At 49.3% G+C, this 15,818-nt stretch overlaps 1 protein-coding gene across 1 annotated transcript in view; it reads left to right on the top strand.

Moving 5' to 3' along the window:
• The window catches only part of PLXNA4 (plexin A4), a 408,926-nt gene that overhangs the window by 262,537 nt on the left and 130,571 nt on the right, over positions 1-15,818 (top strand). The window contains exon 4 of the mRNA XM_028525438.2: positions 70-201. Coding sequence (XP_028381239.1) covers positions 70-201 — 132 coding nt within the window. The remainder of the gene's footprint in view (positions 1-69; positions 202-15,818) is intronic.

Raw genomic sequence — 15,818 nt, 5'->3', positions numbered from 1 at the left:
TGGGCTACAGCTTGACTGTGAGCAGGGCAGGATCTGAACTCACCTCGGTTCTCCTCTCCTTCTCCTCAGATCCGGGTGGACGGGCCCAAGGGCAATGCCCTGCAGTACGAGACCATGCAGGTTGTGGACCCTGGCCCAGTGCTCCGGGACATGGCCTTCTCCAAGGACCACGAGCAACTCTACATCATGTCAGAAAGGCAGGTAAGGCTGCACGAGCTCTGTTAGACATTTGTCTTGCAACTAAGTACTAGCCTGCGGCTCAGTCGAAACCTACAGGAGGCCAGCTGCGGAGAGGGGGCTTGATTTATGGCTCAGTGTGTATTCTTCCGGTTTTGCTGCCTGGGGACTGAGGCTGAGCTCCCCGATACAGGAAATGAAACATTTTAAATATGAAAATATCTATAACTCTAGAACAAATCCACTAACGTCAAAAATGATGGTGTGTATAGGTTCTGAGTCAACATTTACTCTCTTCTGAAGACACATGGTGCAGATGCCCAAGCGTTTTGTCCGTATTTCCCCAACAACATCTAATCTCCTACCAAGGTCATCTTTCTAAACCCTGGAAGTCTATGGTAGGCAAGGGTTTGTTTCCTAAAAGTCCTAGGTGAAGGGACATCATGGAAGAGCCACATGGAAGGAGGTTCGGAGAATAAGGGCATGTGTCCTAAGCCTTCGGGTGTACCTATAACTCTCACATGGGGCCTCCAGCAAGTTCCATAGGGCCAAGCCAGGCAGAACGGATACCAGGCAGGGGCTGCTGCTGAGTCAGAAGGAACAAATTGGGCTTCTTTTTGGAACTCAGCTGAGAAGTATGTTCTTCAGGGGTCCTTGAACTCACATCAGAACTCTATGTCCACAGCAGGCAAAGGAATAGGTTTTACCTTGGACACTCCATGTATTGAAGAGTGTTTCTTGGACAGTCCTTATTCACTGCCCCACAAGACACACCCACCCCAAGTGTGGATTAGCACTGCCACACCTCGGCCCCTGTCATCTCCATGGAGGATGGATCGTTCCCAGGAGCCGTCCCTCCAGCCCATGAATATGTATGTAGCAAAGGCAGCGGCCATGAAGGGCAGATCCCCCTCTTATTCATCTTCATTAGTGAGGCCTTAACTCCCCAGAGGACCTTGCTGACAGAGTCTGGATTGTTCCTCCTGTCCCCTCTGTGCATAGAGAGGGAGATAAATACCACATTATGCCACCCACAGGGCTTGTGCATTATGCCTTGGCAGCCCACAGCGGCTCCACCCTCCCCAAGAGCTCGATGACATCTTCTCTTGGTGTGGGACTCCCCGTTCAGCCACACTGGGACCCATTGTGGTGCCCTGGTGAGGCTGGCCTGCCTGGGAAATGGCCTGACATAGGGCAGAGAGGGAAGGTTTTTACCCCAGGAGTCAGGACTGGGTGTGAGGCTGCTTCTTTGCTTTAGTTTATTGTTCTTCCAAAGGGCCCACGTGCCCCACTCCCTGCCTACCTCCAAGGACCTACACACCGAGGGTTAGCAGTTTTCCTTGATGGAATGAATGCTTTGAAGAAGACCTAAGATCTCCATAAGGCATTGAATATTTCAGGATTTCTCGCCTGATCTGAAAGCCAGGATTTCTGGACCCAGGACTTAAAACATGGAGAGACTCCCAAAGATGGGAAATATAAGCTATGTGGAGCCCCTTCTGGTAACTGGGTTGGGATTCTGATCTCCTTGTCCTCAGCCAGTCTACTTCCCTGAGAGTGCGGTCAGTGGTTAGAGCCCGTTCAGGCTGGTAATGAGGCATGCTGGGAGCTCTCAGTTATTGGAAAGGGAAGGAAGACAGGAATGGGTAGAACTAGGCCATTCATCCTTTCTGGGGCTGCTGCTCATAGAGACAGAGGGTTGCCTGCCACCCAAATCAGTATCCCAAGGCCCTCAACCCTTGGGCCAACACCAGTGGGTTTGCAGAGCCACTGTGGGAAGTGGTGGTGTAGCACAGTGGTTAATTGTACAGGTCTTGGTTGCAGAATAGTGAGCATGCACCTTGGCTCCACCATTTACTAAGCATGTTCTCAAGTAAGTTCCTTAAACTCTTAAAGACTCCACATTCTCAATGATCACTTGGAAGTAATAATAACATCCTACAGTGTTGTTCCAGTGACCAAATGATATGATGCATGGCATAAGCATAAAGCAAGCCTGGCACGGAGGAAGGGCTTGATAAGTGCAGGCTCTCATTCTTACACTGTCGCAACAGGAGTGTCTGAACATTGGCCGTATTTGGCATCAGGCAGGTGGTGACGTCAAGATTCTGGGTCATCTGTCTAATAGGCAGGAAGTGTAGGAATCTAAGTCAAGGCCAAGGTGGGCAGGGAGCAGAAGTCTGGTCCCCGGGGGAGCAACTCAAGAACCCACAGCCTGCTTTACTACACCAAGCAGAGCTCAAGGTGAGAGCACCTTGGTGAATGTACCGGAGATATGCCGGGCAGCCCGGGACTCAGGACTGATTCCAGCCTCCATTGCTAGGGGGCTGGTGTCGGCCACAACGGGTCAGACGCTAGCAGGGCTGACTCCACCGACTAACAGTGTACGCTCAGCAATGACAGCTGCCCTGCCTGGGAGGCACCGCCCTCTCTCATCTGGCGAAGTTTTCCCTGTCCTTCAGAACTTAGCTCCGCTGCCACAGTCTCCAGTGGGTGACTCCTGACCTGTGATCGGACACCTCTGAGAGAGCTCTTCCTAGACCCGGCTGAGAGGATGGCTTCCTCGTCTTCCTCTCCTGACAGGCTGCGCGGGGCAGCTTGAGGGCAGCCCTGTGTTCTCTTTGTCTGCCTAAACCTTAGCTGATGGGCCCTTGATGAATATTTGATGACTGAATAAATGAATGAATGAATCCCCAGTGTCTTTGTTGAACCATAACTGGGAAAGAGAGGGACTGACAGAAATTATTTATTGCTTATATTAATTTCCAAGTTTGAACTTAGATAATTAAAACACTACACCTCATATAAAAAACATCTCCCAAACTTCGGGCATCTGTTTACTACTGCCATGACTTTTGTCCTGTGCTGAACTATTTTTTTTTGCTTTGTACTTTTATTTAAATAAACTTACTGTTCACACTTAAATAACCTACATTAACCATCTCCTAAACAGTAATATTATACATGTGCTGTGCCAGTCATATAGTATAATATACCTAATTGTGATCATGTAATTTATAATAAGAAATATGTTTGGCCTTCACCTCCATTGCTGGCACAGAGCTACCAAAACCCTTGGAATTTCCTGAATGACAGGAACAATGCAAGCATCTTTTGTTATAATATTTGGTGTCCTGTCTGCAGTTCCTGAAATCTCTTTAGAGCCATAAAGGTGAAATGGGTGTCTTGTTATTTCTTTTTTTTTAAAGATTTTATTTGTTTATTTTTAGAGAAGGAAGGGAGGGAGATCGAGAGAGAGAGAAACATCAATGTGCGGTTGCTGGGGGTCATGGCCTGCAACCCAGGCATGTACCCTGACTGGGAATTGAACCTGCGACACTTTGGTTTGCAGCCCACGCTCAGGGTGTCTTGTTATTTCTAACAAGCCTCTTTCAACCACAAGTGAGTTTATGTGAAATGGGAGATTTTTGGAAAGGCCCTAAAGATGGGGGGCCGGTTACTAGGGGAACCAATCATGTGATTAGAGGGTTGGAAGGGGCAAGGATTGTGTAACTCACAGAGACAGAGAAGGAGTGCGGTGTGTGTAAGTGTGCATCTCGGTCCCCGTCTGTGTGTCTCCATCAGCCCTTTCTTGCTTTGCACGCATCTGCGTGTTTGCATATGGTGAATATTTGCTACAACTCCAGTATTCCCAAGGGGGCATCTGTATACACTGAAACGCCGTGACAAAAACCTGCCAGGCCAATGGGAGGGAAGGGAAAGGAAAAGTCAGCGAGGCAGGTAAGTGAGGAGCTGAGGTGGCCAAGCCGGGGTTGTCCTCAGGTGCCCTGGAGTGACAAACCCCCACTGGGAGAGAAGCTGTCCCCCACACAAGGCAACTCTCTTTTTGGACAGGCCCCAGAGCAAGTAGCAGATTTCCAGTAAATTTCAGCCGCCCTGCCATCCCACAACACAGCAGCTCTCAGGGCTCACTCTCCTGCCTGAGAGTCGGGGGCCTCAAACATGTTTCTGCTTTTGATACACACTTTCAGCCGGGTCTGGTCCAAAGCCGACTTTCATGTGCTGACTCTGGTTGACAGTGGTCTGCCGTCTGCTCCCAAGTGTTGGGGACACTCACAGCCTGTCCCTCATGAGGTGGTGCCTCTCAAGTCCTAGCTGTGATCCAGGACACAGGTGCCTGCAGGGACTGAGGAGGTGGGTCTGGAGGTGGGGCTACCTGCTAGTCAGGAGGCAGGGCCAGGCGGGCAGCTCTGCGGGGCTCCTTCTGATTCAGGCGTTCCAGGGCTCCGGGGACCCACGACTCACTGGGGTCCTTGGCTTCACACAGGAAAGAATCTAAATGCAATCCAGCACAGAGTTAAAGTGAAAGAGCTTATTGGTGAAGGAGGAGGAGAGAGAGAAGGCTACTTCACAGGCAGAGCAGCCCCCCCCCCTCGCACCCCGAGTGGGGTATGTTTCTTTAATTGAGGCTCATTTAATCGAAAGGTAGGGCATTCAGTAGAGGGGAGGAATATTCGGGATTTTCCTGGAGAGAGAGGTGGCGACTCCTCAGAAGAGCACTGTGGGCCACATCGTGTGCACACATGGGCTTCCTGTTTCCAGGCACCGGGCATGTCGGTTAGTGTGCCAGTGGGTCACATGGAGCACGCGATGAGGCCGGGTGTTACAGCAAGTGAATTTAGTCACCATGTTGGATCAAGCTGGTCTCCTATGGGTTCTGAACCAGAAATCCATTGGGGGTTGGTCTTAATATGTTATTGATAGTCCTCGTAGCCCATATTGATTACAGCCATTTTGCCACATACCCTATCTAACTTACAGTCTGACCCAGTAGTGACGTAGGAGGGCCATCTTGCTTTCTAATATATTATCCAGGCCCAATTCATTCATTCACTCCACAAACACTCACTAAGTGCCTGCTATGTGCCAAGAGCTAGCTGAGGCATCAAGGGCAACAACAGTGAAGAAACAGATAAATATCCCTGACCTTAGGAGCTTGCAGTTTTAGCAAGAGTACGCAGTTAAGAAGCAGTCAGCACACTGAGAGACCCTGTGGTCAGCTGGCAGGTGACGGTGCTGTGGAAGAAAGAAGCGGTGTGGGGGCCAGTGGATCCTGGGGGGTTGCAGTTTTAAATGGAGTGGGCACTGAAGGGTTCCCGAGAAGCTACAATGGGGGGTGGGCTGTTGGGGCTACCTGTCCCTTCCCTGTCCTTTGTGTTTCTTTTCAGACTCCGCTTGGGGTTGTAAAATTGAGAAGAGGTTGAACCCTGTATGGTGGGAGGGAATTGGTGAGCGGATGATTTTGAGGTTGTGGATTTTCCCACGTTGGGGGTTTCAGAGGGAAGTCCAGTTCAAGGGGAAGGTGGGCTTATGGCCCAGCCCAGGCTCACGCCATCTGGGGTTTGGATGCCTAACTGGGTGGTGTCTCTGCTGGGCCCTGCCTGTGAGGAGGGGACATCACTGCTTCTATGTGGCTCGGTGTGCCTCCCATCCCCAGCCTGCCTCTCTGGTTTGTTCTGAGATTCTGAGGGTCTGATGGGTAGCCTGACGATCGCAGAGGATGGCCAACGCTGTTCTCACAGGAAGTACAGTTGTGGAGACGGTTTCCGCAGCCAGAGACGAGCGATGGGCTCCAGGAAGAATGACCCTGGTTCTGTCGGCACTGGGTCCCTGGCTGCGTCTCTTCAAAGTGTGTTTGTGGTGACACGGCCATCTCTCCATCATTCTGACTGTCCCTGAAGGGGACCAGGCGCTGAATTCCAGTTTGCGTTTGGATGGCTGACACTGTGACAAGCCCAGGTGGACGTTTGCCTCTGGCAGCCAGGCCAGGTGGTTTCTGGTAGCTCCTGGGAGACCGGACCTGAAGCGCGGGCCTGGGAGAGAACGGCAGGGAACAGGCCGCCTCAGGCACTCACCAGAAGAGAAAGTGCGTGGTGTTTCACCCAGTGCACTCCGGCGGACGCCGGCCCACTCGTCTGGAGCTGATCCCAGAGGTTCTAGTGTGTCGGGAACACGATGTTCCCACCTCTCACTTCCCTTTCAGAGGTGGCAACTCCCCCTACACCCTCGGAACTGGAGGGAGCCCGGCAGAGCAAATGGTTTCCTGCTGCGGTTTCCTAGCCGGGATTTCCCCTGCAGCATGAAATCCATAGGACTGGAAAAGCCCTCCAGGCTCTTCGGGCCCAAGTCTCTCCTGCAGCCTTTCTGCCCCGTGGCTGATGTGCAGACCAAAGCCCAGAGGAGTCAATGGCTTGCCTGAAGTCACACAGCAGGCTGGAAGAGGAGCTGAGTTAGATCTAGCTCAGCACCTGTTGTGATGTTTTCTCCAGCCCTCCTTGCAAGGGGGAACTTGGAGCTCTTTGTGGAGCAAGACACGCCCTTTATCTCCTAGTCTTCCCAGCAGGAGATTTCTGGACCCCATTCCTCAGCCTCCAAAAGGAGCCTTAGAAAATGGAAGGACTGGCTGGGGGCGGGCAGGCTGAAGGGGGCGTTTGGGTGAGAGTAAGAATTCAGCACCGCCCCCATTGCTCTGTGGAGGCTCCTGGATTTATCCTTCGTTAGTTCCAGCCTGGTGGGAGTTGGGACAGGAGCCCCTTTACAACATCTGTTCTAGAGCTCCTTGAGGTGCACAGGGCCCCAGACTGGGCCAGTCCACCCCACAGAGAGGATAAGCAGAGAAGCACCCCCACCCCATCATCCTGCTCCAACAGATGTGCTTTCAGGGATCACTCGTGTGGGCATCAGTGTCGCTAACGTCTGAGCGAGATCGAGTTTAGGGACCTGCCTGAGAGGAGGAGACGACAGTGGCCTGGCATTTCCCAGACAGTCATGGGGGTGACTAGAATCACCCGTGTATGCAGGACAGGGACCACAGGTGTCATGGGCAAGTCATGAACTTGGGTTTCACCCTGGCCCTCGGGGCTCACCAGCTCTGCCATCCAAAGTAAGTCACTCGGCCACCTTGTTTGTGCTTCCGTTTCTTCATTCATTAAATACAGGTGATGATGTTCACCTTCCAGGACTTTTAGGAGTAACATCAGTACAGGTCAGGTGCCCCGCACCTAGTGGGCCCTTACCAAGTTGAAGGTTGTCATCGTCATCATCATTATCACTAATACTCTTAGGAAACACATGGTGGCTAGGGGTGTGGAGGTCTGAACACACCACTGTTTGGGGGCTAAAGGTCATTTCAGCTCAGTGCTAGTGCCCCCCGATTCCCTGGCACCCCCATTCATTTCAAAGCCCCTCAGAAAGTACGAAAGCTGTGTGCTCCCTTCACACACGCCCATTTACACAACTCTCAAGGGGAGTGGAGGGCTGGAACCTGGGGTCTCCCTCTCCGATCAGAGCCGTGTGGCCTCTGCGGGGCTCCGTGGATTTTTCTTTGTGACTCCGCTTCTGCTCTGGGGGACGAATTTTAGTCCATTTGTGCCCAGCCCCACCGACTCGAGGCTGCCATAGACACCGACGGGGCAGCTGGCATAGCTTCTGGCTCCTCAGGTGTCAGGACGGAAGAGAGTGGCTTGTTCCCCTCCTCCCCTCCCAGAACAAGAGAAGAAGAGCAACTATATAAAGGTGGGGCAGGGGTGGGCGAGGGAGAGCATGGAGCAGTGGGAGAGAGGCAGGAAATCTAAGGGGCAGGTGGCTAGGGAGGAGCCTGGTCGCTCTCTCACCCTGAACTCCATTAAGCATCTGTCTCCGGCAATTGCCTGACCGTCAGATCATCTCCCCACGCAGGACACTTGAAGAGCCATTTTTAAGACAACCACCTGCAATATTCCACTTAACAGCACGTGAGGAGACTCCACTGTGTGGGCAAGCGGGGCGGGGGCTGTGTCTCTGCCCCTCTCGGTCCATCCCCCGCCGTGTGCTTGTTTGGTGTCCACTGTGCTTTCCCGCACAGGGCAAGGCACCATGCACAGCAGAGAAGCGCGGAAGGAAGGCCTGTTCTGGAAGCTCTGCAGGGGTGAGGTGGGAGCATACTCCAGCTTGCAGGGCACTGACAAGAAAGTGCTCCACTGGGGAGGTTACCCTGGAACCCCACTTCCTGCTGGGGTTAGGGCTCAGGGAGGAAAATGATGTCAGCTTGAAAGAAGGGGGCTCCTGCGATGTTTTCTAAGACAGTGCTCCATTCTGTGAGCACCTCCTGGCCCCCCACCTTCTCTTACGTGGGTGGGTGTGGACACCGGAAGCTGGCCCACACATCCCAGCCCTCGCGCCTGGAGGTAGGGGACAGCATCTGAGTGGAAGGGGCTAAGTTCCTGAGGACTCATGGGCTTGTGCCTAAGTTCTGCAGAAAGAGAGGCTGGGAACATCCAATACTAGAGTGAACTGTGAACTCGGTTTGCCTATCAATGAGGTGTTTTCAGAAGCAAATAGATGTGTGTGAATTTATGCCATTGCACAAGATGACTAGTTGGCATTAGTGACGTCACGTGACTTTACCAAATGCACTGCAGGTGTAAAAGCAGAAATTACAAATGGCAGAGCTGTATCTGATCTGAGACCCTTAAGTGCAGTTAAATATCATGCATAGACAACAGAGACACGAATTTGAAACCGACCCAGAGATGACTCAATCATTTCAAAGGGATGTGTGATGGTTAAGGGAAAACTATCTGGATACAGTTATTTAGAGAAAGTTGTGCAAAACCACAGAGGAGCGGAGCAACGAGCTGAAAATAGGTATATCCTCCCCCAAAAGGACTCAGGGCCGGTGCAGAAAGCTGTCCAGTTCTACCTGCTGGGTGGCCTGGGGGTAGCTCAGGAGCCACCAGCCCTGGTTTCTGGTCCTGGCTCCGCCGCCTTCCGCCTGTATGACCTCGGCAAGATATTTAACCTCTGAGCAGTTCCGTTTTCTCAACAGTAACGTGGGGACGTGTGGTTGCCTGAGTGGTTACAATGAGTAAATTAGAAAACACATAAAATTCTTAATGCAGCGCCTGGCACGGAACGAGGGCTCAATAACTCTCAACTTTCATCTTTGTTATTTTCAACATGCTGGACTATTACAAGGGTGCCTATATTGCATTGAAAAAAATACCTATAATATTTTTACTTCCATCATTGACAAGCTCACTCCTCTCTCCTCTAGGACATGTCAGACCCCTGGTCTGTGGGTGCTTAGAGTGACAAAGAGCAGACCAGACGGCCTCCAATGGCCACACTTCCCAGTCAGCCTGAATCCAAGAGTGCTGAGGGCCTGTCGGCTGTTCCAGGGGACTGTTTGTGTCAGCTTGCTTTCTTGAGACACTGCCTTTGGTAGGGGCCACCACTGACACCTGAGGTTACCTTCATGGTAAGAGAAGAGTCCCCTAATGTCCTGAAGCCACCTTGAATCCATAAGACTTTGTGAAACATACTCACTTTCATTGAGATGAGGGCATCCCACCCTGGCTGGTGTGGCTCAGTGGGTTGAGTGATGGCCTACCGACTGAAAGGTCACAGGTTCAATTCCCGGGCAGGGGGCATGCCTGGGTTGCGGGCCAGGACCCCAGTTGGAGGCATGCGAGAGGCATGTTTCTCTTGCACATAGATGTTTCTCTCCCTCTCTTTCTCTCTGCATCCCCCTCTCTCTAAAAATAAATAGAATCTTTTTTAAAAAAGAGTGAGGGTATCTCCAGATGCAAGCAATACACATAGGAAGTTCGACCTGGAAACGAGGCCCCCACCTGTCCCTTGCCTGGGTGATGCTTTAAGCTTCAGTTAGTCCAGGACACTAAGTGGTGCTGAGAATGATCAGATGGTAAGAAAGGATGAGAACTTACCTTTTTCTGTTTAAAACAAACAATCAGGCTTTACGTATATTTACTATATAGTCGATACTAGATACTGTTCCCTGCCTTCGCCCACATGTCAGCCATTCACGTGTCAGGCCGGGATGGGGACCATGGGACCACCACATCGCTGACCCCCGCCTGCTCACTGGCTGGTCCCGTTTCAGTGCATTACAGCAAACTGCAATTTAGGTGTGACGGATAGTATCAATATTGTGAGAACCATCCTTTAACCATACTCTTTACACTACTTGCCGCCAGATGAGAGTGGCCACGAACACTTTTTGTACAGCACAGAGGTTTGCTGGTATGGAAGCATAATTAAACATCTTTATTTTAAAAGAACCAAAGTGTTCCACATTTGCTGACCTTTTCAGTTCTAACAAGCAGCTGTCAGAAGTATGCTGCTTTGCTGATAACTTTGAACAATTACCCCTTCCCTGCCCCTCAATAAAAAGGCAGCGTGTTAGCAATGAGTTATAAAGTTACTACTTTTAGCAAATAATTATGGCATGGAGAGACCATTTTAGATGGGGAAAAAAGGATGTAGGGAAATATTTTCATCTTTATGTAATTTTGTTGTTGACGTGGCCAAGTGCGACACTTTAATAATCCCTATCTAAAACCTTTAAAAACTTGGAAACAGAATTTTCTACTTGCCTAAAAGTCTTCCAAATGAAGAATTTCAGGGAGTGTGGATGCATTTGTTAAACAATGTGAAAATGTAGCACTGACCGATGAGGGGAAAGAATGGCTGATTGACATCAGAGAAGGTGGAAATCTGCTCGCTGAATCTCAGCAGCAGTCTTTGCATAATTGGTGCGTGAGCCCAAAAAAGGGCCCGTGATGCACTCAGCACGGCCAACAACGTGTTTTTTGCATCTCCGTGTCTGCGAACTTCTTTCCCCGTTATGACAGCCTTGATCTCGAAGTACTGAAATAAATTGAACCTTAGACCTCGGAACGCTGTATCGCTAAGTGCTGAATGAAGATTTTAAAAAATGATGAAGCCAATCCTAACACATCAGTCTCACCATTATGAATAATTTTCTTGGTGGTAGCGAAATGTTTTGCATTATTCATTCATCAAATAAAATAACGCTATTTTTATCTTTATCCCACTTTCTGAATTCCTAATTTTGTGTATATTTGGTAATGCAAGGATGTTAATCGGTAGAACATACATAGTCTTTATAAACAGCCATAGGTGTTTTTTGTAGGTTTGTGTTCAAAAAAGGTGATCACAGGGTGTACAGTCAAAACTCTTTGGAGACCCCTCGGCTGATAGCGTGTGCTGATTCAAAGCTGCTTCATATATTAATCTCATTTCAATCTGTGAATTTCACTTTCCTGTTACCTTCTAAAACTATCTCCTTTGTACCCAAAGGTGTGTTGTTTAGGTCCAGTTCAGCAGCCCACAGAGCCCACTGTGTGCCTGCGTGTTTGTGTGGGAGAGGCCAATGTGGTCAATTTCTTTCTTTCTGGGTAATTTACCCAGTGCATTCTAGATCTTTCTGGGGCCCAGGTCCCTAGGGAGCAGACAGAAAATTTTCTCTGAGAGCTGCCATAGTAACTTGAGATGATGCTGACAGATAAGAAAATCTTCAGACAAGCAGACACAGTATGATGGCTTTGGCCATGAGAGCTGGCAGGGAAGATTCTTGCCCAAATGTGGCCAAAACGACTGTGGAGCTTGAGCACAGTGACACAGACATAAATCTGTCAGTCCAGAGTGAGCCCTGTCTCGGGATGTCTGGCACGTCCCATTCTTTCCTTTTTTGTCTCGTTTCATTCCAACTCTTCTCTTTGTCCTATTTTTGGCATTCCCCCTAACTCCCTCCTTATGTTTATCTCAATCTCTTTCCTCATTCTCCTCCACGTCCATATCCCATTTCCCCAGTTCTGGCGGAAGGAGGGGGAGCTGGAATGGGGTCAGCCAGTGTTTTCAAACTGTCGGTCATGACACATTAGTGGGTCGAGAAATCAATTTAGTGGGTCACAAAATCAATTTAAAGGGTCACCACCAGAATTTTTTTTAATGGCATAGAATAAAATCGAATAGAACAGTGTCCATCAAGCACGGTGAGGATAAGTACTATTGGTGGAACTATATATATATATGAGCGCGTACACGTGTGCCCTGGGATGGGGCGTAAACCATATCTCTTGCCATGAGTCGTGGTCAGATGAAAGCCACCAGTCTCAGGGATGACGTTCTGCATGCCATGGCAATAAGATGACTTCAGCTTTGGGCATCCCGCTCATATTTCAAACATTGCTAATGATATTATGTGACTCTCCACTCATGCTCCTCAATTTCGATAATTAGGCTTCAACAGTTACTGGTTGACAGTTTAGTGTGACAGCTGTGGGGTAGCAGGAGGGCTCAGACACAGAGTAAGGCTCAATGGGATCAAGCCCTTGACTTGTGAGAGCTTGACTTCCGAGTCCCCGTTTTCTCCTTATGGACCAGATCAATGCTTTCCAACCTACCGAGGCATGCATGGAAAACAAATGTACTTGTGCAGCTCACTGGGGTGTGGGAGGTCTCTTCACAACCAGAGGGGACAAGATTCTGGAGACACTGTCCTCTCCAGGCATTTCTCAGCCTCCCCAAGGGCTGAAAGAATCAAAATGATAGCACACAAGTGGCCCATTGTCAGCATCACAAGGTACCACCACTCACCGGCGCAGGAAGCACTGCCCAGATGACCACAGTACACAAATGGGCTTGGAACTCTTTGTTCCTGCAACTCTGTGTGCAGGCCCCCATGCTTGGAACATACAAAGATGCACAAGACATCTATGCCCTCTAGGAGCCTCCTATTTAGCGGTTGTGCTCACCACCTGCAGTTTGCAAGAAATACCATGTGGCACAGGACCAGCTGAGCCATGATTAGCTTTCCTTTGCAGTGGCCTCTGCTCGCCTGGAGACTTGACACTTGAAAGTTTCTTTTCTCCCTGTGGGAACTGAACACAACCCCTGCATGGCCTTGCAATCTCGGTATTTTTTTTATAGACACAAAGTGAAGGCAAGTCGGAATGAGAGGGAGAGACTCCAGTGGCTTTCCAAATGCCGAGTCCTGCTGCACGCACCGCGTGCACCGAAGAGAATGAAACTAATTACTACCTTCTTACAGAGCTGAGCATGGGTGGATACGCCCTTGAAAGCGGCCAGCAGAAAGGCTTCTTGCAAACCAGTCTCTCTGCTGGAGCCTTTGCCGCCCGAGGACCCCTGCCTTGGGCCATTAGCGAATAGGCTGGTCATTATTAACTAGTTGGCATTGACTGATGACACCAAGCTTTTTTTGGCTGCACATGGGCAGTTGGCAGGCGCTGAGTTGACCTCTGGAATTTAGAATTTATTCTGCCATGAAAACAAAGAAATAAATTAGAGGAATGAGCGAAAGCCCCCATGGTTAGACACGTTGGTTAAAGACAACTCAGCAGCCACTGCGGGCCCCTCCCCAAGGCCACGCCCACCAGGAGAATCCTGTCTTGCTCAACACTCCAGATTCCTGGCACTGCCCCTCTCCAGACCAGGAGAGAGATTTTATTTATTTATTTATTCATTCATTCATTCATTCATTCATTCATTGCTGTCGGCAGCTCTGGAGCCTGATACCACAGTGAGAGACGGTGCCTGCACATCTTGCACACTGAAAAGATTCAGAAACTTCATCGTATTTTTATATGAGATCCGCTCTATAAAATACGCTGATATGATAGACTGTACGTTATGAGTCCCACAGGAATCCTTCTGCATAGACAATAACTCTTCTAACAGTAATTTACTTTGTCAGGTCATATTTGATTTTTTTTTTACAGTGAGATGCCCTTGTTATCGAATGATATCCTTTCAGCTCAGTGCAACAAGCACGTATTGTTGACCTACTGGAAGGGCTGGCAAGCGGCAGCCCAAATCTGCTGGGCCACCTGTTTCAGTAAGCGAAGTTTCATTGGAACCTGGTCACGCCCACTCATTTACATCTCATCTATGGTTGCTCTACCACAATAGCAACAGGCCGTATGGTCTCTGCAAACTCTAACATATGGACTCTCTGGCCTTTTCTAGACAACAGTGTCATTTCTTTCTGACCTACTGTGTATTAAAGGCCAAGTTTAGGGGCCAAAGGGGCAGGTCCCTACTCTCAGGGAGGTTTCTGGTTCCTGGGTGAGAAGGCTCTTAAACGTGTAAGGCATGAACGGACAACAGTTTCTGGACTATGACTCAGCCACACGGTGTGCATCCTCCTCACTCCCCGGCCTCTGTGTCCGGGCTGCCCAGGATACCCCGAGACTCATCTCAGCAGGGAAGTCGTGGGCATGCCTCAAGGCCTGCATTCCACTTAGAGCCATCCTCACCCAGACCCTCTGGAAGGTCTGTCTTTGCAGCCCCAGGGAATCGGTGTGGCAATCTGTGTTGTGCTCAATAAGCATTCGATACCTTTAAACGAATCCTCACACTGATTCAGGGCAGATAGGAGAAACCTACGTAAAATGACCTTATCTTTACCAATTTAAAAAAATCCCTTATGGAACTTGGACCAAACTCATGAGGTTCAACTCCCTACATCTCACCTCAGGCCAGGACTTTGGCTTTGGCTTTAAACAAAGTTCCAAGGGTCTCCCAAATAATTAAAACATTTTGCTAATTGTCTTCTGTGCTGACACTGTTTCTGGAGAATATCTGTACATTTCTGGTCATAGAGGGAAAACAGGACCAAAGTAACCGATTCCTCTTCTGCTTTTCCCCTAAAGTCCTCTAAATCCCACCACCACACACAAGGAAATTTTTTAAAAATCAAAATGAGAACAATAATTGTATGTGACAAGATTATTTATATGGCTGTTCTTCCCGAGATAAATCCATCCAGGAGCTCCACACCTCCTCCAGATGCCAATTCATAAATCAGGAAAGGCTATTACCCGCTGGCCATAAAGAGAGAGCCTGCCCCAGCACTGAGGACTCATTTCAGAAGGGGCTGCCCCATTTCAGGGCAGAAATGAGTTCGGAAAATCCTCCTGGCTGTCCAGAGGGAGGAGAAATGTCTTTTACTTGATAAATAATCAGTCTTCCCTTCCTCTCAATCCCTTTCCCCTTAGATATATATAGAATTAATGGCGCAGATATATGCCGTTCCACAGAAATAATAATAACAGGGCTAACTAGATTGAAACACGGCAAAGGGCAAGAGTGGGCATGGTGAGAAGCCTGCCCATTTCCTGGTTTAAATGTAGTTCGTGAATACACAGCTTCGAGACAATGCAGTGAGGGTCCTCCTTTCTGGGCATCTGGCCCACCGGCACCCAGCAAGGACAGGAAGAGAGCCCAGGAAAAGGGCAGGGAGGAGGGGGGTCATTGCAGAAGAGACTGGAGGGAGTAGGTGGAAGTCACTGGATTTGTTTGTGGTCCCTCCAGTGTATTTGAATACTTCATTTTTATCTCAGTGGCTGTGTGTTGAAATGGCAAAGGGATATAAAGTTAAAGAAAAGAGAAGAAAGGAGGGGAGAGAATGAGAAAGACAGTGGCAGGAAAATTCACTGGGGGGTGTATGATTGTAGTCACTTGACAAGATGCAGTATAGACAAAGCACACAATACTCACACATATATGTAGCTTACATGCAAGAGGGGATGGGCATAGACAATAAACACATCAGTGAATAAATAACCAAGATAATTTCTTCTAGTGGCCAAGTGCTATCATCAAAATAAAACTGAGTCATATGATAGAGAGACACTGCAACTAGTGATGGGGTGAGGCGGGTTCAGACTAGGTGGCCCAGAGAGCTCTTTCTGAGTAGGTGACATGTGAGCAAGCCATGGAATATCTGTGAGGAGACCATTCTAGATCGAGGAAACAGCAAGCACAAAGACACTTGAAGCATGCTACAGTTGGTA

Source organism: Phyllostomus discolor, chromosome 10, assembly GCF_004126475.2.
Source record: "Phyllostomus discolor isolate MPI-MPIP mPhyDis1 chromosome 10, mPhyDis1.pri.v3, whole genome shotgun sequence".
Taxonomy (NCBI): domain Eukaryota; kingdom Metazoa; phylum Chordata; class Mammalia; order Chiroptera; family Phyllostomidae; genus Phyllostomus; species Phyllostomus discolor.
The sequence above is the reverse complement of the archived record's forward strand: the minus strand, read 5'-3'. Positions and strand labels throughout refer to the sequence as shown.